We start from the raw sequence: 14,673 nt of genomic DNA, 5'->3' as shown, positions 1-14,673 counted from the left end.
CCATAACTGCCTGAAGGGAGGCTGCAGTGAGCGGGGGGTCGGCCTCTGCTCTCGTGTAGCAGGGATAGGACCGGAGGGAATGGGCTCCGGATGTGCTGGGGAGCTTCAGGCTGGACGTTAGGAAATATAGGAAATAGCAGGAGAGGTCAGGCAGTGGAATGGGCTGCCAGGGAGCGATGGAGTCACCGAGCCCGGAGTGTTCAAGGAACGTCTGGATTTTGTGCTGAGGGACGAGGATTAGTGAGAATATTGGTGACGGGTGGACAGTTGGACTGGGCGGATCTCAAAGGCCTTTTCCAACCTCGGCCACTCTGCCGTTCTGCCATTCTGCCATTCTGTGATTCTGCCGTTCTGCCGTTCTGCCATTCTGCCGTTCTGCCATTCTGCCATTCTGCCGTTCTGCCATTCTTTGAGTGCCTTTTCAGGCAGCAGCAGCATTCCCTGCAGGACCAACGAAGCCCAAGAAGCAACCAAAGCCCTGTTGCCGATGACTCCGAGGTTGGTGGCTCCTGCAATAACATCCTCCCACCGGGGAACTCGTTTTATCGCACAGACTGCCAGCAGCTCAGCGAGCCGTATGGAGCAGATCAGCAATGGCTTGCACTGCGAGGCGAGGGGCCGGGTGGGAAAGATGAGAGCAGCCGATGGAAGCACGGGCTGCAGAGCCGGCCAGGAGGCTGGGCTGTCGGGGCCGCGTTCGGCTCTCCTGAGCATCAGCGCGAAACCCGGAGCCAAAGAGCGCTCGAGTCCTGCGAAACGCCGCTCGGAAGGCGGCCGGAGCCGGCGGCCCCAACCGGCGCTGCGAGCGGCGTGGGAGGAGCGAGCGGCCCGGCGGTAGCGGAGCGGCTGTCGCCATTTCACGGCAAAGCCTGCGGGTCTGCGGGCCGAGCCGGGCTGCCAGGGAGCTGCCGCCGCGGGTGGCTGCTGGGGCAGCAGCAGGAGCTACTGGCCAACGGGAAAAGTCTTACCAGTCAAATGCCCCAAAAAAAAAAAGGGGTAAGGGTAAAACAAGACAACAGATCAGAAGTTTTCAGTCTGGCTTCAAGCTGGGAAAAACAGCGTTGCACCCCCAGAAGTTACAGAAATCTCAATCAGGTTCACCCAGCTGTGCGGGGTCGGGGACGCCTGGCAGAGCCGAAATGCAGCCGATAGAAGGGAAGTTAAAAGCAGGAGGTGGGTGAAGCAGCGCCCTGTGAGGTGTTGGAAGGACGAGAGAAGCAGCAGATCGCTTCTTGGAGTTTGGATCGTTCGCTGAATGTGAACCCAAGGACAGCAGCCCAGTCCTGCTGATTTAATGATGGATGGGAGGAGCGATAGTTTGGCCCAAGGCTGGGGGGCAGTTGATAGGACTGTTGAAGGCGCAGCCAGTGGCAGCAAACCCACTGGCCAAGTTAAGCAATGAGTGCGTGGCGTTCGCCTTCCGGATTGCAGCAGGAGAGTAGGAGAACCCCGACACGGGGAGCAAAGCCTCAGCAAACCTGGGCACTGTTAACCAGCGTGAGAAAAAATCCCAGTCCCAGATTTCAGGTTAGGGATGTTGGTGGCAGCAGCCGTGTTCATTCATGGCTGCAGGGTTGGCAGGGAGGAGTCGCGCCTGTCGGCGGCGTCCGTCCCGTGGCCCCAGGCGGCGCCGTGCGGCTCTGCTGATGCTCAAAGGCTGAGCGCCTCAGGCTCACGGTCTCCCCCGCGCCGCTGCTCTGATTCGTCTCCACGTCAGCCCAGTCACCAACACGTCGTGTCTTTGGTGTAAATTGTGCTTTCCACGGATTAAGAGGGCAATGATTCCAAGAATGAGCAACACGTTCTGCTGCCCCGTGCTGGGCTCTCTCTCCACCCTCTGTATTTGCCTCATGTTTTGCCTGGCTCAATTCTACCCCACTCAGAGCGCCCCAAATCTTTAACTTTTTACTCTGCTCAGTAGCTTTCTTAGTGGAAGAAAACCAACTGTTTCACATAGGAGTTCAGTAAAGGCCGATACTGCGTGCAGAAAATCCTGGAAGCTGCTACTGCAAAACCACAACCCATCTCTCACCCAGAGAACAGCCCAGCGATTTGTGAGGATTTGTCAGCTCCTGAGCCTGAGATGTGGGGGCCTCCAGGGCAGGGTGGAGCTTTGCTGCGCTATAATAAGATGCCACAATGACAGCAGAGGGCTGCGCGCCATGGGCTGCGAGTTCGCTGAATTCCTGGGTTTAAATGGCCACCAAGTTTCTCGACAGAGAGCCCTGCTGATGGAAGAGAAGGAAGGCAGCAATTTGCCGGACTCCCAGAGCAGCAACGCGGAGCCACCTGTGAGCCAGCAGTGTGACTGACGGAGGCTGGCCGTGCCGCTGGGCCAAGCGACAGGGGAACCACTGGGAGATGGTGAGGATTCCTCGATGGAAGCGCTTTTCTGACTCAAGGAAACGTAATGCAGGATGTGCAGTAACTGCCGCCGCCAAGGCAATGCGGGCACAGCCATCACCGTGTGCTCAGGAGGCGGAAACAGCCCGTGCATTTCAGGCAGGTGTTAAACGGGCTTTTGGTGCTGCAGCTCATGGAAAGAGCGAGGATTGCAGACACGAGGAACACAAATTCAGCACGGTGCGAACCTGCCAAAGCGCTCTGCACCACGAATGGACGCTGCGCTTTGCAATGTCCCCATCAACCCCTCTGGCTGTCGCTGTGGTTGCCTTCAAGAGAAGCGCCTTCCCCCCATCGGCAGTGCGTTGATTTGAAGCGGCAGGCACACAGTGCCTTCTAGTGGCCCGTTTGTAGGAACAGGGCTGTTGCATCGTTGCATTACGCGCTGAGCTCTCCCTTGCAGAGCTGCAGCAGCCTGGTTATGGATGCAGCGCGACAGACTGGAAGGTGTGTTGGAAGGCATTCTGTTCTAACAGGGGATCTTCAGCAGGAGAAACACAGTAATGGAAGAGAGAAGCAGCCGGGGCCTCCACCCGACGCTGAGCTGTGTCACTCCGGGTGTAGGTTGGGATGCGATGGGCAGAGATATTCCTCTCCATCCTCCTTATCTCCCACCACCCCATCGGTGTCACCCAAGGACAGGCAGCCAAACTGGTGGGATGCTCCGAAATGAGGGCTGAGTGCTGAGCGACGAGCCGTGGGCAGGCTGAGAGCTGGGCAGCAGGAAACCAGATGGGGTTTAACAAGAGCAAGGGCAGAGTCTTGCAGCCGGGGAGGAATGACTGCATTGGGGTTGAGCTGCTGGAGAGGAGCTCTGCAGAGGGGGACCTGGGGCTCCTGATAGGCGACAGGTCGGCTGTGGGCTGTGTGCCCTGGTGGCCAGGAGGGCCAGCGGGACCTGGGGGCATTAAGAGCATGAAGGGGAGCGTGGCCAGCAGGGCAGGGGAGGCGATCCCCCCCTCTCTGCTTTGCCCTGGTGAGGCCACGTTTGGAACACTGGGCTCTGGTGCTGATCCGGACTGATTCTGGACTCCGTTCAAAACGACAGGGATCTCCTGCAGAGATGCAGCGGAGGGCGCAGAGGTGATGCGGGGCCTGGAGCATCTCCTGTGAGGACAGGCTGAGCGACCTGGGGCTTTCAGCCCCCAGAAAGGAAGGCTGGGAGGTGATCGGATCAGTGTCCGTAGATCTCTTGAGTGTGGTTGTCAAAGGGACACAGCCAGGCTCTTCTCAGCGCTCCGTGGGGACGGGACGGGGGAAACGAAGCGCAGCGTGGGAAGGTCTGCACCGATATGGGAAGGGATCCTTCACAGCGAGGGCGGTGCAGCGCTGAGCTGCCCAGGGAGGCTGCAGGTTCTCCTCTGCAGGCATCGCAGAGCTTCCTGCGTGCCGAGCTGCGCAGCCTGCTGCAGGGAGCTGCTGTGCAGGGGCTGGACTCCGTGACCTCTGAGGTCCCTTCCAGCCCCTACAGCTCCGCGATAGATCGTGATTTTGGCACGTATGCTCATCAGTCATTCTCCTGAGTCAGTGAGGAGAGCTCATCCAGAGGGCGAGCGAGGAAGAGCATGGGATGAAGGCAGGGGCTGGCACTGTGCTGCAAGGACACCAGGAGGTAGAATAGAGCATGGAATGGAAGACTGGAACCATGAGCACTGCCTGGGACAAACTGCCGGGCCCCACGCGCTGCCCCAGCTCCTGCAACCTCAGCTCCACGCTGCGGTGCTGCTCAGCCCCCCCCATGTGCTTTGCTGCTGCAGTGCTGCTGCCGCCTCTCCCCTTCCCTCCCTGCCCCATCCTCCCCTATCGAAAAAAGGGAAGAATTGCATTAAATGTGGGATTGCTGCGGTGAAGGGAAGGACCAGGCAGCCTGGTCTAGTATTAAATGTGGAGGTTGGTGGCCCTGCCTGCGGTGGGGGGGTTGGAGATCCGTGATCCTTGAGGTCCCTCCCAACCCTGGCCCTTCTGTGATTCTGGGAAGGAGGGCCGGAGAGGTAGGGGCTGCACCGACCCCCACCCTCTGCCCCAGGCTGAGAGATTCATCAGGAGGTAACGAGGCAAACTCAATCAGCGGCAATCAAGGACGATACACAGAGCGCAGGGAGACGGATGGTTGTGCGCATTTATTATTTGTTGTTGTTTTCTCGTTGATAAACCTGGTCTGCAAACCACACGGCCCCGGAGACCCTGGGGAAAGGTTGGTCCTCCACGGAATGCAGCGTGGTTCAAACGCACCACAGCGGGGAGGGGGGGGAAATGAGGATGGCACCGGGCTGGGAAGCACGCGGACACCGACGCTTTTGAGTGGAGAGATCGGATCTTTCCATCTCCTCTCGTTTTTACAGATACCGAACCCACAGAGCAGAAGACGCGACGCAGCCGCGCGAGGAGCGGAGCGCTGGGGCAGCAGCAGCCTCTGCAACGCCTTCTTCTGCACGGCGCCTTCAGCTCGGCTTCCACGACAGCAAACCCCGTCCCTGAAGGCCACCGGGGCTCCACGTCGCCATCCCAGCTGCGCAGAGACCCCACTCCAGGCGTGGATTGCACGCAGGCCAGCCCTGGAGCAGGAGGCGGCAGCCCCCCGCGCGCCGAGGGCCCCATTTGGCCCATGGAATTATTAAGACAAACGACATCAGAAATTTCCAAGTCGCTGCGATTTTTCTTTTGCTCTATTATCCCCAAGAAGATGCCGGGAGAAAGAACCGGAAAGCAAACTTGGCTCAAGTTTTAAATATCTGCCTGAAAGGAGGGCGAAGGGAGGGAATCATGTACAGTTAAAATCAAGCTACTCAAAACACAATCATTCAGGTAAATAACTAGGAGTATCGCCTCTACCATCTAGAGAGAGAGAGAAGAGTGTCTGAAACAGAGGGCATATTGAGGAAAAATACACATCTGAAGTCTCTGTGGCCACGATGAGAACTGGAATCCACATACAAGCCAGTTAAAGAGCATTTCAACATGAAATCTTAACTTAGTAGGAAGGTCGGGGTTAAGCTGTATCTTTTTTGTTTTAAATACATGGACAGCTGTCAGATATGAAAATGACGGCGGGCTTTCCTGAAAGATCCCCTGCGCGTGTGAATGGATGCGAGCTGACATCTGCGGGGCGGCGGGACGGAGCTTAGGAAGGCTGGGAGCCCAGCAGTCTCTCAATGGCCGCGTTGATGTCCCCGCCCGTGGCGATGAGCGCCTGCAGGTTGGCCTCACGGTTAATGAAGCCCATGGCGTTCAGCTGCTCCAGCTGCTGTTGGAATCGCACTTCGGGACTCTGCGCCTGCAGAGGGAAAGGACAAAGCGCTCAGCTGCGGCGGCGGATCCGGGCACGAGGCGGAGCGGGGGCAGCGCTGCAATTCCTCAGTGCCTTCAGCGCTGCGATCCAGCGCCCCGGATCTCAGCGGCTCCGGCAGAGCAGCCATGCCGTGCACGGGCCGCTCCACGCCTGCGGCAACCAGGACAGCCAGCACCCTGTGTTTCACGCCCCAAGAACCAACCCGGCCTGGGACCAAAGCAAACTCGGCAGAAAGCAGCAGAGCCAAAGGGAGCCGGCTGCTGAACCACGGCCCTGGGGGGGGTGGGAGCAGGTCAAGCCGAGCTCACCCAGCGGTGCCCCCGAGAAGCCCACCAGCACGAAAATGGGCACCCAGGACTTATGGGGAGCTCATGAATTGGAGGGAGAGCAATCTGCGTGGGCATACGGGGACAGGACAAGGCTTTCAAGTAAAGGAGGGGAGACTTCAGACGTTAGGTGGAAATTCTTTGCTCAGAGGGCACCGCGTGCTGCCCAGAGCTGTGGGTGCCCCAGCCCTGGAGGTGCCGGAGGCTGTGAATGGACCCTGAGCAGACGGAGTGCGGGCTCAGGAAGTGGATGATCTTTGAGATCCCTTCCACCCTAAGGCATCCTACGACTCCACGATTACATACTTGAGAGCTTCCTCCAGCCAGCAGCTGGATCATCTGCTGCATGAGCTGCTGCTGGGGGTTACCGCCCCCGGCTGGAGAGGCACTGGCCGGCGTCGAAGCGGAGGGAACGGGGTTCTCCGGGATTGTGCTTCCTCCTGTGGAGGACGGGGGCATTCGAGGCATGCCAAAGGAGCCGAGGCTGCAGAGGAAGGCAGGGTTTGCTCAGAGGCGAGCCGGCACTTCTGGCTGTCCCCTGCCTACCTTGCGAGGGCGAGGCAGCACGGAGAGCCAGCAGGCTCGGCCAGGCTGGTCACGCTCCACGACTGGCTGTGCTCGTATCCCAGCCACAGCACCGCTGGGAGCAAGCCATCCTAACACAGCACAGCCCCAAAAGACTGCAGAGACTGAGCAGAGACTGTGCATGGACAAAGAGCAGAGGGCCCGAGGGCACCCGGCAGCACAGCGTGCCCTCACTTACCCACCCAGCCCCACGGCGCGCATCTCAAACATTCCTCAGAGTAAAACTGAGCCCCCCTGACACTTAAATACCTCAAACGAAACTCAGAGGAGGGACCAAACGGTTCCCAAATCTTTTCCCCAAACAGAGAAGGTCAAGGACTCCCTCCACGAAACGCAAACAAACGGAAAGCACCCATCAGCTGGAGCCCAGAGCCCTGCAGGCGCACGCACAGCGCTCCTGAGATCTGCTGGGTGAACGGGCGCCAGGCTGCCTGCTGGCCTCCAGCACGCCCTGCCCGCAGCATCGCGCCCCGAGGAGCTCCTTACCTTGGCACCAGTCCTGGGGCCTCCGTTTGCAGCGTCTGGAGCCCCTGCTGGATCTGGAGGAGCGCCTGCATGGCGCGGGGGTTGGTGAGAATGGACAGGGAGTCTGGGTTCTGCATCTGGGAACGAAGGAGAGACACGGCGGCGGTGAGCAGCCAGAGCTGCAGGCAGGGCTCACAGGCGGAGCAGCTCAGCACGGCGCTGCAGCACAGCCAGCCTCAGCTCTGGGCTCCCCTCCCCGCCCCTCCAGCACCGGGCTCTGCACACTCCCAGAGCTTCCATCACATCTCCCACATGAAGTAGGAGAATCAGATTAGGACGGGGCACGCGTGCCTCCACAATTAAAGCCGTTTTGATCCACTCGAGTGAACCAGCTGCTCAAGCGCAATTAGCCAGGCTAATTTTCGTAAACTCATTACTGGGAGAGAGCGTCCACACAGGGGTTTCACGCGGCTGAGCTCGTCTCATTTCAAGTCAACCCTGAGGTAATTTAGGTTACCTCATTTACATTGCCGTGCCCAAACAAGCTCCCCCTCTCCTTCCCCTGCGCCAACCCCCCCCCCAGGGCCAGACAGGGGCTGTTACCTGCTGCAGGAAGACTGGGAGCTGAAGGCGGAGCTGTTCTTGAAGCTGTGGGTTCCCAGCAAAGAGGGGAACATTTACCATGATCTAGCAAGAGACGGCACACAGAGGATCAGAGCATTGCTGCCCACGGCTGTAACGCTCCACGTAACCGAGCCCCAACCAACACGACGCTCGTGTCCCTGACTTTCTCCCCAGGCTCTCGTCGTGTTTTCCTGCCTATGGGAACTGAAAGGCTGACACAAGACAGCTCAGTTCCTGGCAGCGTTGTTGAACAGGACCCACGGGCAAAGAGAAGGGCCACCCCTGTGCTCCCCTGAAAGCCACCTCCTCCTGTGAGTGGCTCCACTAAAACACAGGGCCCACCGTCGTGTCTGCCTTCGAGCTACAGAGAAACTGAACAGAATTGTTTACACTCACTCAGCTCAGCTTTCTGCAAGACAAACCTCTCTGACTACGGGAGCAGACTGTTCTCACAAGCACTGTGCTCAAGTCCTGCCTGATAACGAATAGCAGATACAACAGCTGTTACCTGTGCTGCAAAGTCTGGGTTCTGGGCAAGGGTCTGCATCATGCTCCTCATGTAAGGGGCAGAGATCATATTCTGCATCAGCTGAGGATTCTCTGAAATCTGCTGCAGGAGACCTTGCATCTCCGGGCTGTTAAACATGCCTGCAAGGGTGAAGGAAAGAGAAAACAAAGGAAAACTCCTTGCAGCGCAATGCAGAGCAGTGCCACAGCGCCTTTACTTCACCCACGGGCCAACAGGGAACGCCTTCCCTCTCTGCCGAGCTCTCAAGGCCTGCAGGGACAGCGGCGCTCCTCCAGTCGCACAGGAAATAACCCAACCCTGGTGCAGCTGCAGTAACGCCTGCCTGCACAGCAGCCCCGTTCTGCAGCAAAGCCCCCACCGACGCCCGGCTGCTCGGTGCCACCGGACCGTCCCGGTCCCTCTCGTCACGTACCTGCCCCAAAGCTAGCAGCATTGAGCCCAAAGGGGTTGGACACGGTCGGGGTGCTCTGGGTGCTTCCTGAGCCAGCGCTCCCTTCGCTGCTGGGCGCCTGGCTCTGTGAAGCAGGGGGGCTGGGGCTCCAGGGATTCGGTAACGGCTCTCTGTTTTCTGTCCGCAAAGGCTGAGAGCTGGAGCTCTCGGAGCTCCCCGTCAAGGAAGAGAAGGGGTTGTTGCCAAACTGGGGAAGGGAGAGAGAAGAAACAGCCTCATTAGTCAGCCCAATGGGGAAAGCCGGACTCACCCTGTCGCTGTGTGAGCCGGGAAGCAATCGCTCGTGCTCAGATTGCTGAACACACACCAGAGTTTGCCTCCTGAGAAGTGTGCGATCCGCAAGATGCCACATTCAGAGAAACCCCAGCTCAAGAAATGGCCAGAGCCCCAGACCGGGCTTCCAAACACCCACGAGCCATCAGCACCCAGCCAAACCCACAGGGAGCGTCAGCCTGGAGGACGTCTGCACAGCTCGCAGAGAGACCTGCTCGCTCGTCCCGTGCTCCAAAGCTGACCCAAAGGTGTCAGGCTGGAGCTGACACAGAGCCCCACCGCGCTAACGGAGCTGCAGCATCTGGGCACCTGGGCATCTGCCTACTTGGGGAGCAAAGGAGCAGCAGCAGCTCCCCGCTCACATCCCCAGCCCCTGCAATGAAACCAGCCAGCCAGCACCGCACCGCCTCTCCTTCCAGCTGCGTTCGTCACCTCCGGAGGGAGAGGACCAGGAGCTGCGGCTGGAGAAGGAACAACCAGCTTCCCTTCTCAGCGCGCTATGCTGCGCCGCAGAGCCGTGCTGCAGAGCCGTGCTGCAGAGCCGTGCTGCAGAGCCGCGCTCCATACCTGCTCCCTGGCGGCGCTGAACATGGGCTCCTGGATGTCCGTGTACATGCGGCGCAGGGCGTTGTACCCTCCTGGAATGCTCTCGAGGTTGCTCAAAGCACGGTCCTGGTTCCTCATCATCTCCTGCATCATGGCGGGGTTACGAGCCAGCTCCATGGTCTGCCAGAGAGGAGAACGTGGAATGGCTGGGCCTGCATGCGCCCAGCAGAGCAAAGTGCACCCCGAGGTTGTGAGCAGCCCAGCAGCGCAACGCTGAGCCGCCAGCCGAGCACTCAGAGTTCACTCTGAGCTCCCAGAAGGAAGAGGATAATTAAACCCGTTTCACAGCCAGGGAGCAGAGAGATCATTTATCCAAGCAAGGAGAGCCCGATGATGCTGGCTCCTCCCACCTCGCTCTGCCTTTACAGCCCCAACTCAGCTCTGTGGGATTGTCTGACTTCTAAGCAGTATCGGAACATCCGAACATCCAACCACATGTTCCCACTTAAAGCAGGTGGACTGCATTCAAAACCCTGAGATGGAAGAGCTGGGATCTTCCTGCTGGAGGAAAACCGAGCAGTTCGTCAGCTCCAGGCTCCTGACGGCTCCCTCCTGCTCAAGGAGCACCCAGACATCCTGGGAGCTGCATAAATCCCAAACATCCACAATTGAGCCCTGCAGCTCTGCAATGCCACGTAGGGCCGACACGGCTGAAATTAAAACAAGATAATGGGAAGCGCATGGAAACTGGGCTCCTTCAGCAGCCACACGGAAACACATGCAGAGCAGTCCTCCTGGGAGCAGCAGAGCCCTGCTGAGGGCTGCCTAACGCTCAAGTCTCGCTTTCCCCTCATGCTGCCTCCCCGTGTCCTCCAGGGTGCAAGGCCACCTCTTCTCTGGGGCTGTGCAGAAAATAGAGCCCTCCAGGACCCCGGCCCATCACCAGTGCAATATTTTACGGGTACCACAGCACAGCTGCACAGCCTGTGTTCATCCACCAGCAGAAAAAGAGAAGAACACATGCAGGGCAGCTTCACTTCTCTGTGACTCCTTTTGCTCCCGTGCACGGATCAGAACACAGCGGCCTCATGTACGGTGCACTGCAATGATCCAAGAGCCCTTTTCTGCCCAACACTCAATAGATCAGCAGCTCTGACAGGGAGGAAGAGCCGCACGCACGCGGGCTGAGTAATGGCTGTTTACTTCACTTGAGACCACCGCCTGTCTGTGAGGGGTTTTCAGTGGGAAGGAGGAGGAGGAGATCCCTCAATCCACCGTTCTGCATTCCCACACCCCCTGCTAGAGCAGCTCTGAAGCTGAGCCACCACAAAGCTGTGGCAGCGCTCGGATCCATCGCGGCGTGCCAACCCACCTGCCTCATCAGCTCCGGGTTGTTCAGCATGTGGCTGATCTCCGGATTTCGCTCCATCAGCTGCTGCATCTGCGGGTTGGCCATGATCATCTGCCGCATGAGGTCGGGGTTCGACATCATGTTTTGCACCAAGGGGTTCTCCATGATCTGAGAGAGCATCTCTGGGTTGGACATCAGCTGTCGCTGCATCTGCTGCTGGAGCTCCATGAAGTTGGCAGAGCCCATGCCCAGGTTGCCCAGCCCAGTGATGCCACCGAAGCCAGCTGCAGAGGGAACAACACGGGAGGGAGGAGAGAGCTGTGGGTCAGGGAACGACGGCTGCGGCGGAAGGAGAGGACATTCAGGGGCTGAACTGCGCCCACACGGAGCTGGGGGAGCCCCGACCCCGAGCAGGCGGCTCTCAGGGGGATCCCCTGCACAGAGGGCTTGGGGGCGGCCCTGAGCAGGCAAACGACTCAGGTGAGCAGGAGAAACAACCACAGGGCCAAAAACCCAACCCCTCCACCTACACCTCAGGAACGCTTCTTCCCTGACTTCCTCGTGGGCCCCACTTACAAAGGATCGACGTGGCGCTGTTGGGGCCTCCGTCTCCAGGGCCTCCCAGACCCCCCGAGCTGCTGCTCCGTCGGCCACCGCCCCCCGCGTCCGGAGCGGCGCCGCTGGATGTGGAAGGCTGAGATGGGGCAGCAGGAGAAGGGGACGCGGTGGTGGGGGCAGAAGCAGCACCAGGGGCAGAAGCAGCAGATGTTGGATCTTGGACCCTGCAAAGAAACAAAACGAGCCGTTACGCTTCTGGCACTCGGGAGAGCAGAGCAGTGTCCTCTGTGCAGGCTTCCCTCCGGGCGGCGGCAGGCGGCTCCTCCGGGCCGTTCCCATTCCCATCGGTACGGATGCACAGCCGTGGCTCCCAGCTGTCTCCCATCTGCCGGGAGCCACCTCCCACCCTGCTGCACAACAGCCGACCCACACGGAGCAGCCGATGCTCTTGGTGAGCTCCGGCCTGAACCACGCTGAACTTTTACCTCGCCGTATCCTTGAGCAACGAGTTTGCTCCGAACGGGAAAATCCTCCTGCAGCTCCCGGAGAAACCACAGGAGGTTACGGCAGGGCTGCTGCAAGGGGCAAACAGCAGCCGGCCTGGCTGCAGCTTCTCTTGCGTGCTGAATGCTATGGTGCTCGCTGGGGCAAATAAGTCCCTGCCTTACAGTGCAGAGAACAGGAGGCAGACAGCAGCGAGCATCCCGTGGAGCTGCAGAGCATTTCTGTCCCAGTGGCTACGAATTCACCTCTCACATTTATTGGCCGTCCCTCACAAAGGAGATTTCTCATCCCAGCACAAGTTCAGCACAGCTCCCTTCACCAGGCACGCAGGCTGCAGAGCAGCGATGCAGCGCATCGGCTTTGCTCAGTTATCCAACCCCAGCAGTGCCTCATAATCACAGCTCTCCCTCAGGACTTTCACAGGCCTTTTAAAAAGAGCTTTTAAATGGTTCTCTGAGGCAGCTGCAGTCGTGCAGTGACAATCCTGGGCTCAAGAACACTGAAGGGCTTTCAAATGAGGCAGAACCCAACATTCCCTTCACTCACCTCAACTAAGGAACGCCATTCTGTCACTCCAAACAGCCAAGAGCACATCATTTCCTCTTTCCCAAACCCAGGAGGATTCCCTTCTCCACGTCCCTTTCCCTTCCCACATGCATTCCAGGACATCTGAACACCAAACCCGAAGGTCCCTTGCTGTTTTCCAGACCCATCTGACTGATGTTGAAAACCCCCAAGCAGGAGCAGAGGACAAAGCGGACGGGAAGCTTAACCAAAGAAGGAAGCAGGAGAACAAGCAGTTGGTTTCTCTGAGCACAGGAGGGGCTGCAGTGCCTTCAGTGAGCACTGCCAATAAGCACGACTCCTTTCATCAACTTCACTGCCCAGGGAGGCGGTGGAGGCACCGACCCTGCGGGTGTTCAAGGAAAGGCTGGATGTTGTGTTGAGAGACGTGGTTCAGTGGGAGCTGTTGGGAATGGGTGAACGGTTGGACTGGATGAGCTTTGAGGTCTTCGCCAACCTTGGTGGTTCTATGATTCTGCGATTCCCTACGGCGGGCAGAGAACAGAACGAAAAGCCAGGACAGCGCTTCGTTACCTTTGGAGTCTGCAGGGCGAGGGCGCACAGCAGGAAGTGAAAGGAACCCTGGGCAGTGCTTGCAGCATTGCTGCTGGGAAGGTAATTTCTGCTAACAGTGAGTCATCGCGATCAGATCCAGGACACAACCACGTTCCAATGGTTTCTGCCCAGGCTGCCAGTGGCGAAGGCTCCGCGCACACAAAGCCACGCTAATTGCCTTAACGATGCCTTCCCCCCCACGGGCTCACACAGGTGCACAACAGAAGCTGGGCCAAGCAATAAACCAGAGCTGCGCAGCGAGGAGAGCTCAGAGCCACAGCCTCTCTTCTCACCGCCCGCTCGCTCCCAGCCCCCCCGACGCCGAACGGTTCCTTACTTCTGTGGAGTCTTAATGACCAAATGCACGGTCAGCCCGTCTTTGATCCCATGTTGATTCAGAGTGTCTCCGTCCTTCAGGATCTTCCCAGCGAAGATCAGAACCAGCTGATCCTGTTTGGCTTTGAACCGCCTGGAAATCTCTTCTTTGAACTGAAAAACAAAGGCGGATTTTTCAGGCAGAAGAAGAAGGCAGGAACCTGGAGGTAACGCTCCGGACACCCAGCGTTCACTGTACAAACGGCAGCGGGCACCAAAAGGGCTTCAGCACCCCGACAGAACGGAGCCGCGCGGGTAGCAGTGCAGCTCCAGCTGCCCAGGGCAGAAAGCAAAGAGGAGCCCCGCACTGCTTCAGAACGTGGGCAGAAACCTCCCGAACCGTTACCTGGGGATGAGCTGAAGGCTTCCACAGCACGCGTGCCCTGAGGCCCGACCCAAACCCACCGCTTGTCCTCGGGACAACTGAGCTTCGTTCGTTTCTGCTCATCTCATTTTTTCCCAAGGAAAGCCCAACTCTGATTCCGTACAGGACAGAAAAGGGCCCGGTCCCTCATCAGCCAATGGATTAAACTGCTCTTCTCCAATTCCTGTCCCTGCGACTGTTCTCCTGCGAGCATCCACACCACCCAACACCGACATCTCTGTGCTGTGTGACGGGGGGGGATCAGCACCTGCCAGTAAGGCTGTCACTGCCAGCTCAGCTGGGCATTCCCGAGTCAGCAGGTGAGGAAAAAAAAAACCTTTGCATTTGGACGCCACAGATTTCAAGAAATTCTCATGGGAAGGTCAGGACCAGAAGAGCAAACGCCTTTCCTGGGGCAGCTCGCAGCCCTGGCGCCAGAACTCCCCAAAAACTGGGCCTGGGAGGACAAACTGCTGGAGCTGAGGTGATCTGGGCCACAAAGCTTCACCCCCTGCTCTGCGCACTCACAGCAGAGGGCTGGGAAGGAGCAGAAGGGCCACAAACAACACGCAGCTCCCGCCCAGCTCCCAGCAGCGCCGGCACACCACGACCTGTGTCCTAAAGCCCACGTCAAAGCACACAGCGCAGCACACAAAGCCAAGATCCACACCGCTGACACCTCGCACCAGTGGGCACAGCCACCTGCACAGCGCTTCTCATCAGCCCCCTCTTGCCCTCCAGGTGCACAGCGCCCTGCGGAGCTCCCTGCCTGGAGCAAACCCTCACAGGGCTGATGTTCCCTTCTCTCTGCTTCACCCTGCCTTTGCCCCGAAGGCTCAAGAGGAGCGAGAAGGAGGGAAGGAAGGAAGGAAGGAGGGAAGGAAGGAGGGAAGGAAGGAGGGAAGGAAGGA

The 14,673-nt window shown here is 58.8% G+C and overlaps 1 protein-coding gene across 2 annotated transcripts; it reads right to left on the bottom strand.

The window, feature by feature from the left end:
• Positions 1 to 4,504: 4,504 nt before the first annotated feature.
• Positions 4,505 to 14,624, bottom strand: UBQLN4 (ubiquilin 4). Of its 2 annotated transcripts, XM_042894818.1 has the most exons (11): positions 13,745 to 14,624; positions 13,361 to 13,512; positions 11,419 to 11,624; positions 10,864 to 11,126; positions 9,513 to 9,671; positions 8,634 to 8,859; positions 8,201 to 8,340; positions 7,672 to 7,755; positions 7,090 to 7,205; positions 6,325 to 6,502; positions 4,505 to 5,677 (listed from the first exon to the last, which is right to left on the bottom strand). In XM_042894818.1, the coding sequence occupies exons 1-11, from the start codon at positions 13,844 to 13,846 to the stop codon at positions 5,525 to 5,527; spliced, it is 1,779 nt and encodes a 592-aa protein (XP_042750752.1). In that variant the 5' UTR covers positions 13,847 to 14,624; the 3' UTR covers positions 4,505 to 5,524. The 2 variants fall into 2 exon arrangements, with proteins under 2 accessions (XP_042750752.1, XP_042750753.1); XM_042894819.1 differs by lacking the exon at positions 6,325 to 6,502 and having other exon boundaries at positions 5,548 to 5,677.
• Positions 14,625 to 14,673: the final 49 nt, after the last annotated feature.

Source organism: Lagopus leucura, unplaced genomic scaffold (genome assembly GCF_019238085.1).
Source record: "Lagopus leucura isolate 7727_CA_CO unplaced genomic scaffold, USGS_WTPT01 35083-1_obj-0_obj, whole genome shotgun sequence".
In the NCBI taxonomy this organism is placed as follows: domain Eukaryota; kingdom Metazoa; phylum Chordata; class Aves; order Galliformes; family Phasianidae; genus Lagopus; species Lagopus leucura.
The sequence above is the reverse complement of the archived record's forward strand: the minus strand, read 5'-3'. Positions and strand labels throughout refer to the sequence as shown.

Excerpts from the sequence above, each read along its gene's own strand:
- UBQLN4 (XM_042894818.1), bottom strand. The coding sequence starts at position 13,846 with ATGAGCAGAAACGAACGAAGCTCAGTTGTCCCGAGGACAAGCGGTGGG. Across the intron at positions 11,625-13,360 it reads GTCATTAAGACTCCACAGAA|GGTCCAAGATCCAACATCTG; the intron begins GTAAGGAACCGT and ends GTTTCTTTGCAG. Across the intron at positions 8,341-8,633 it reads TGCTGCTAGCTTTGGGGCAG|GCATGTTTAACAGCCCGGAG; the intron begins GTACGTGACGAG and ends TCACCCTTGCAG.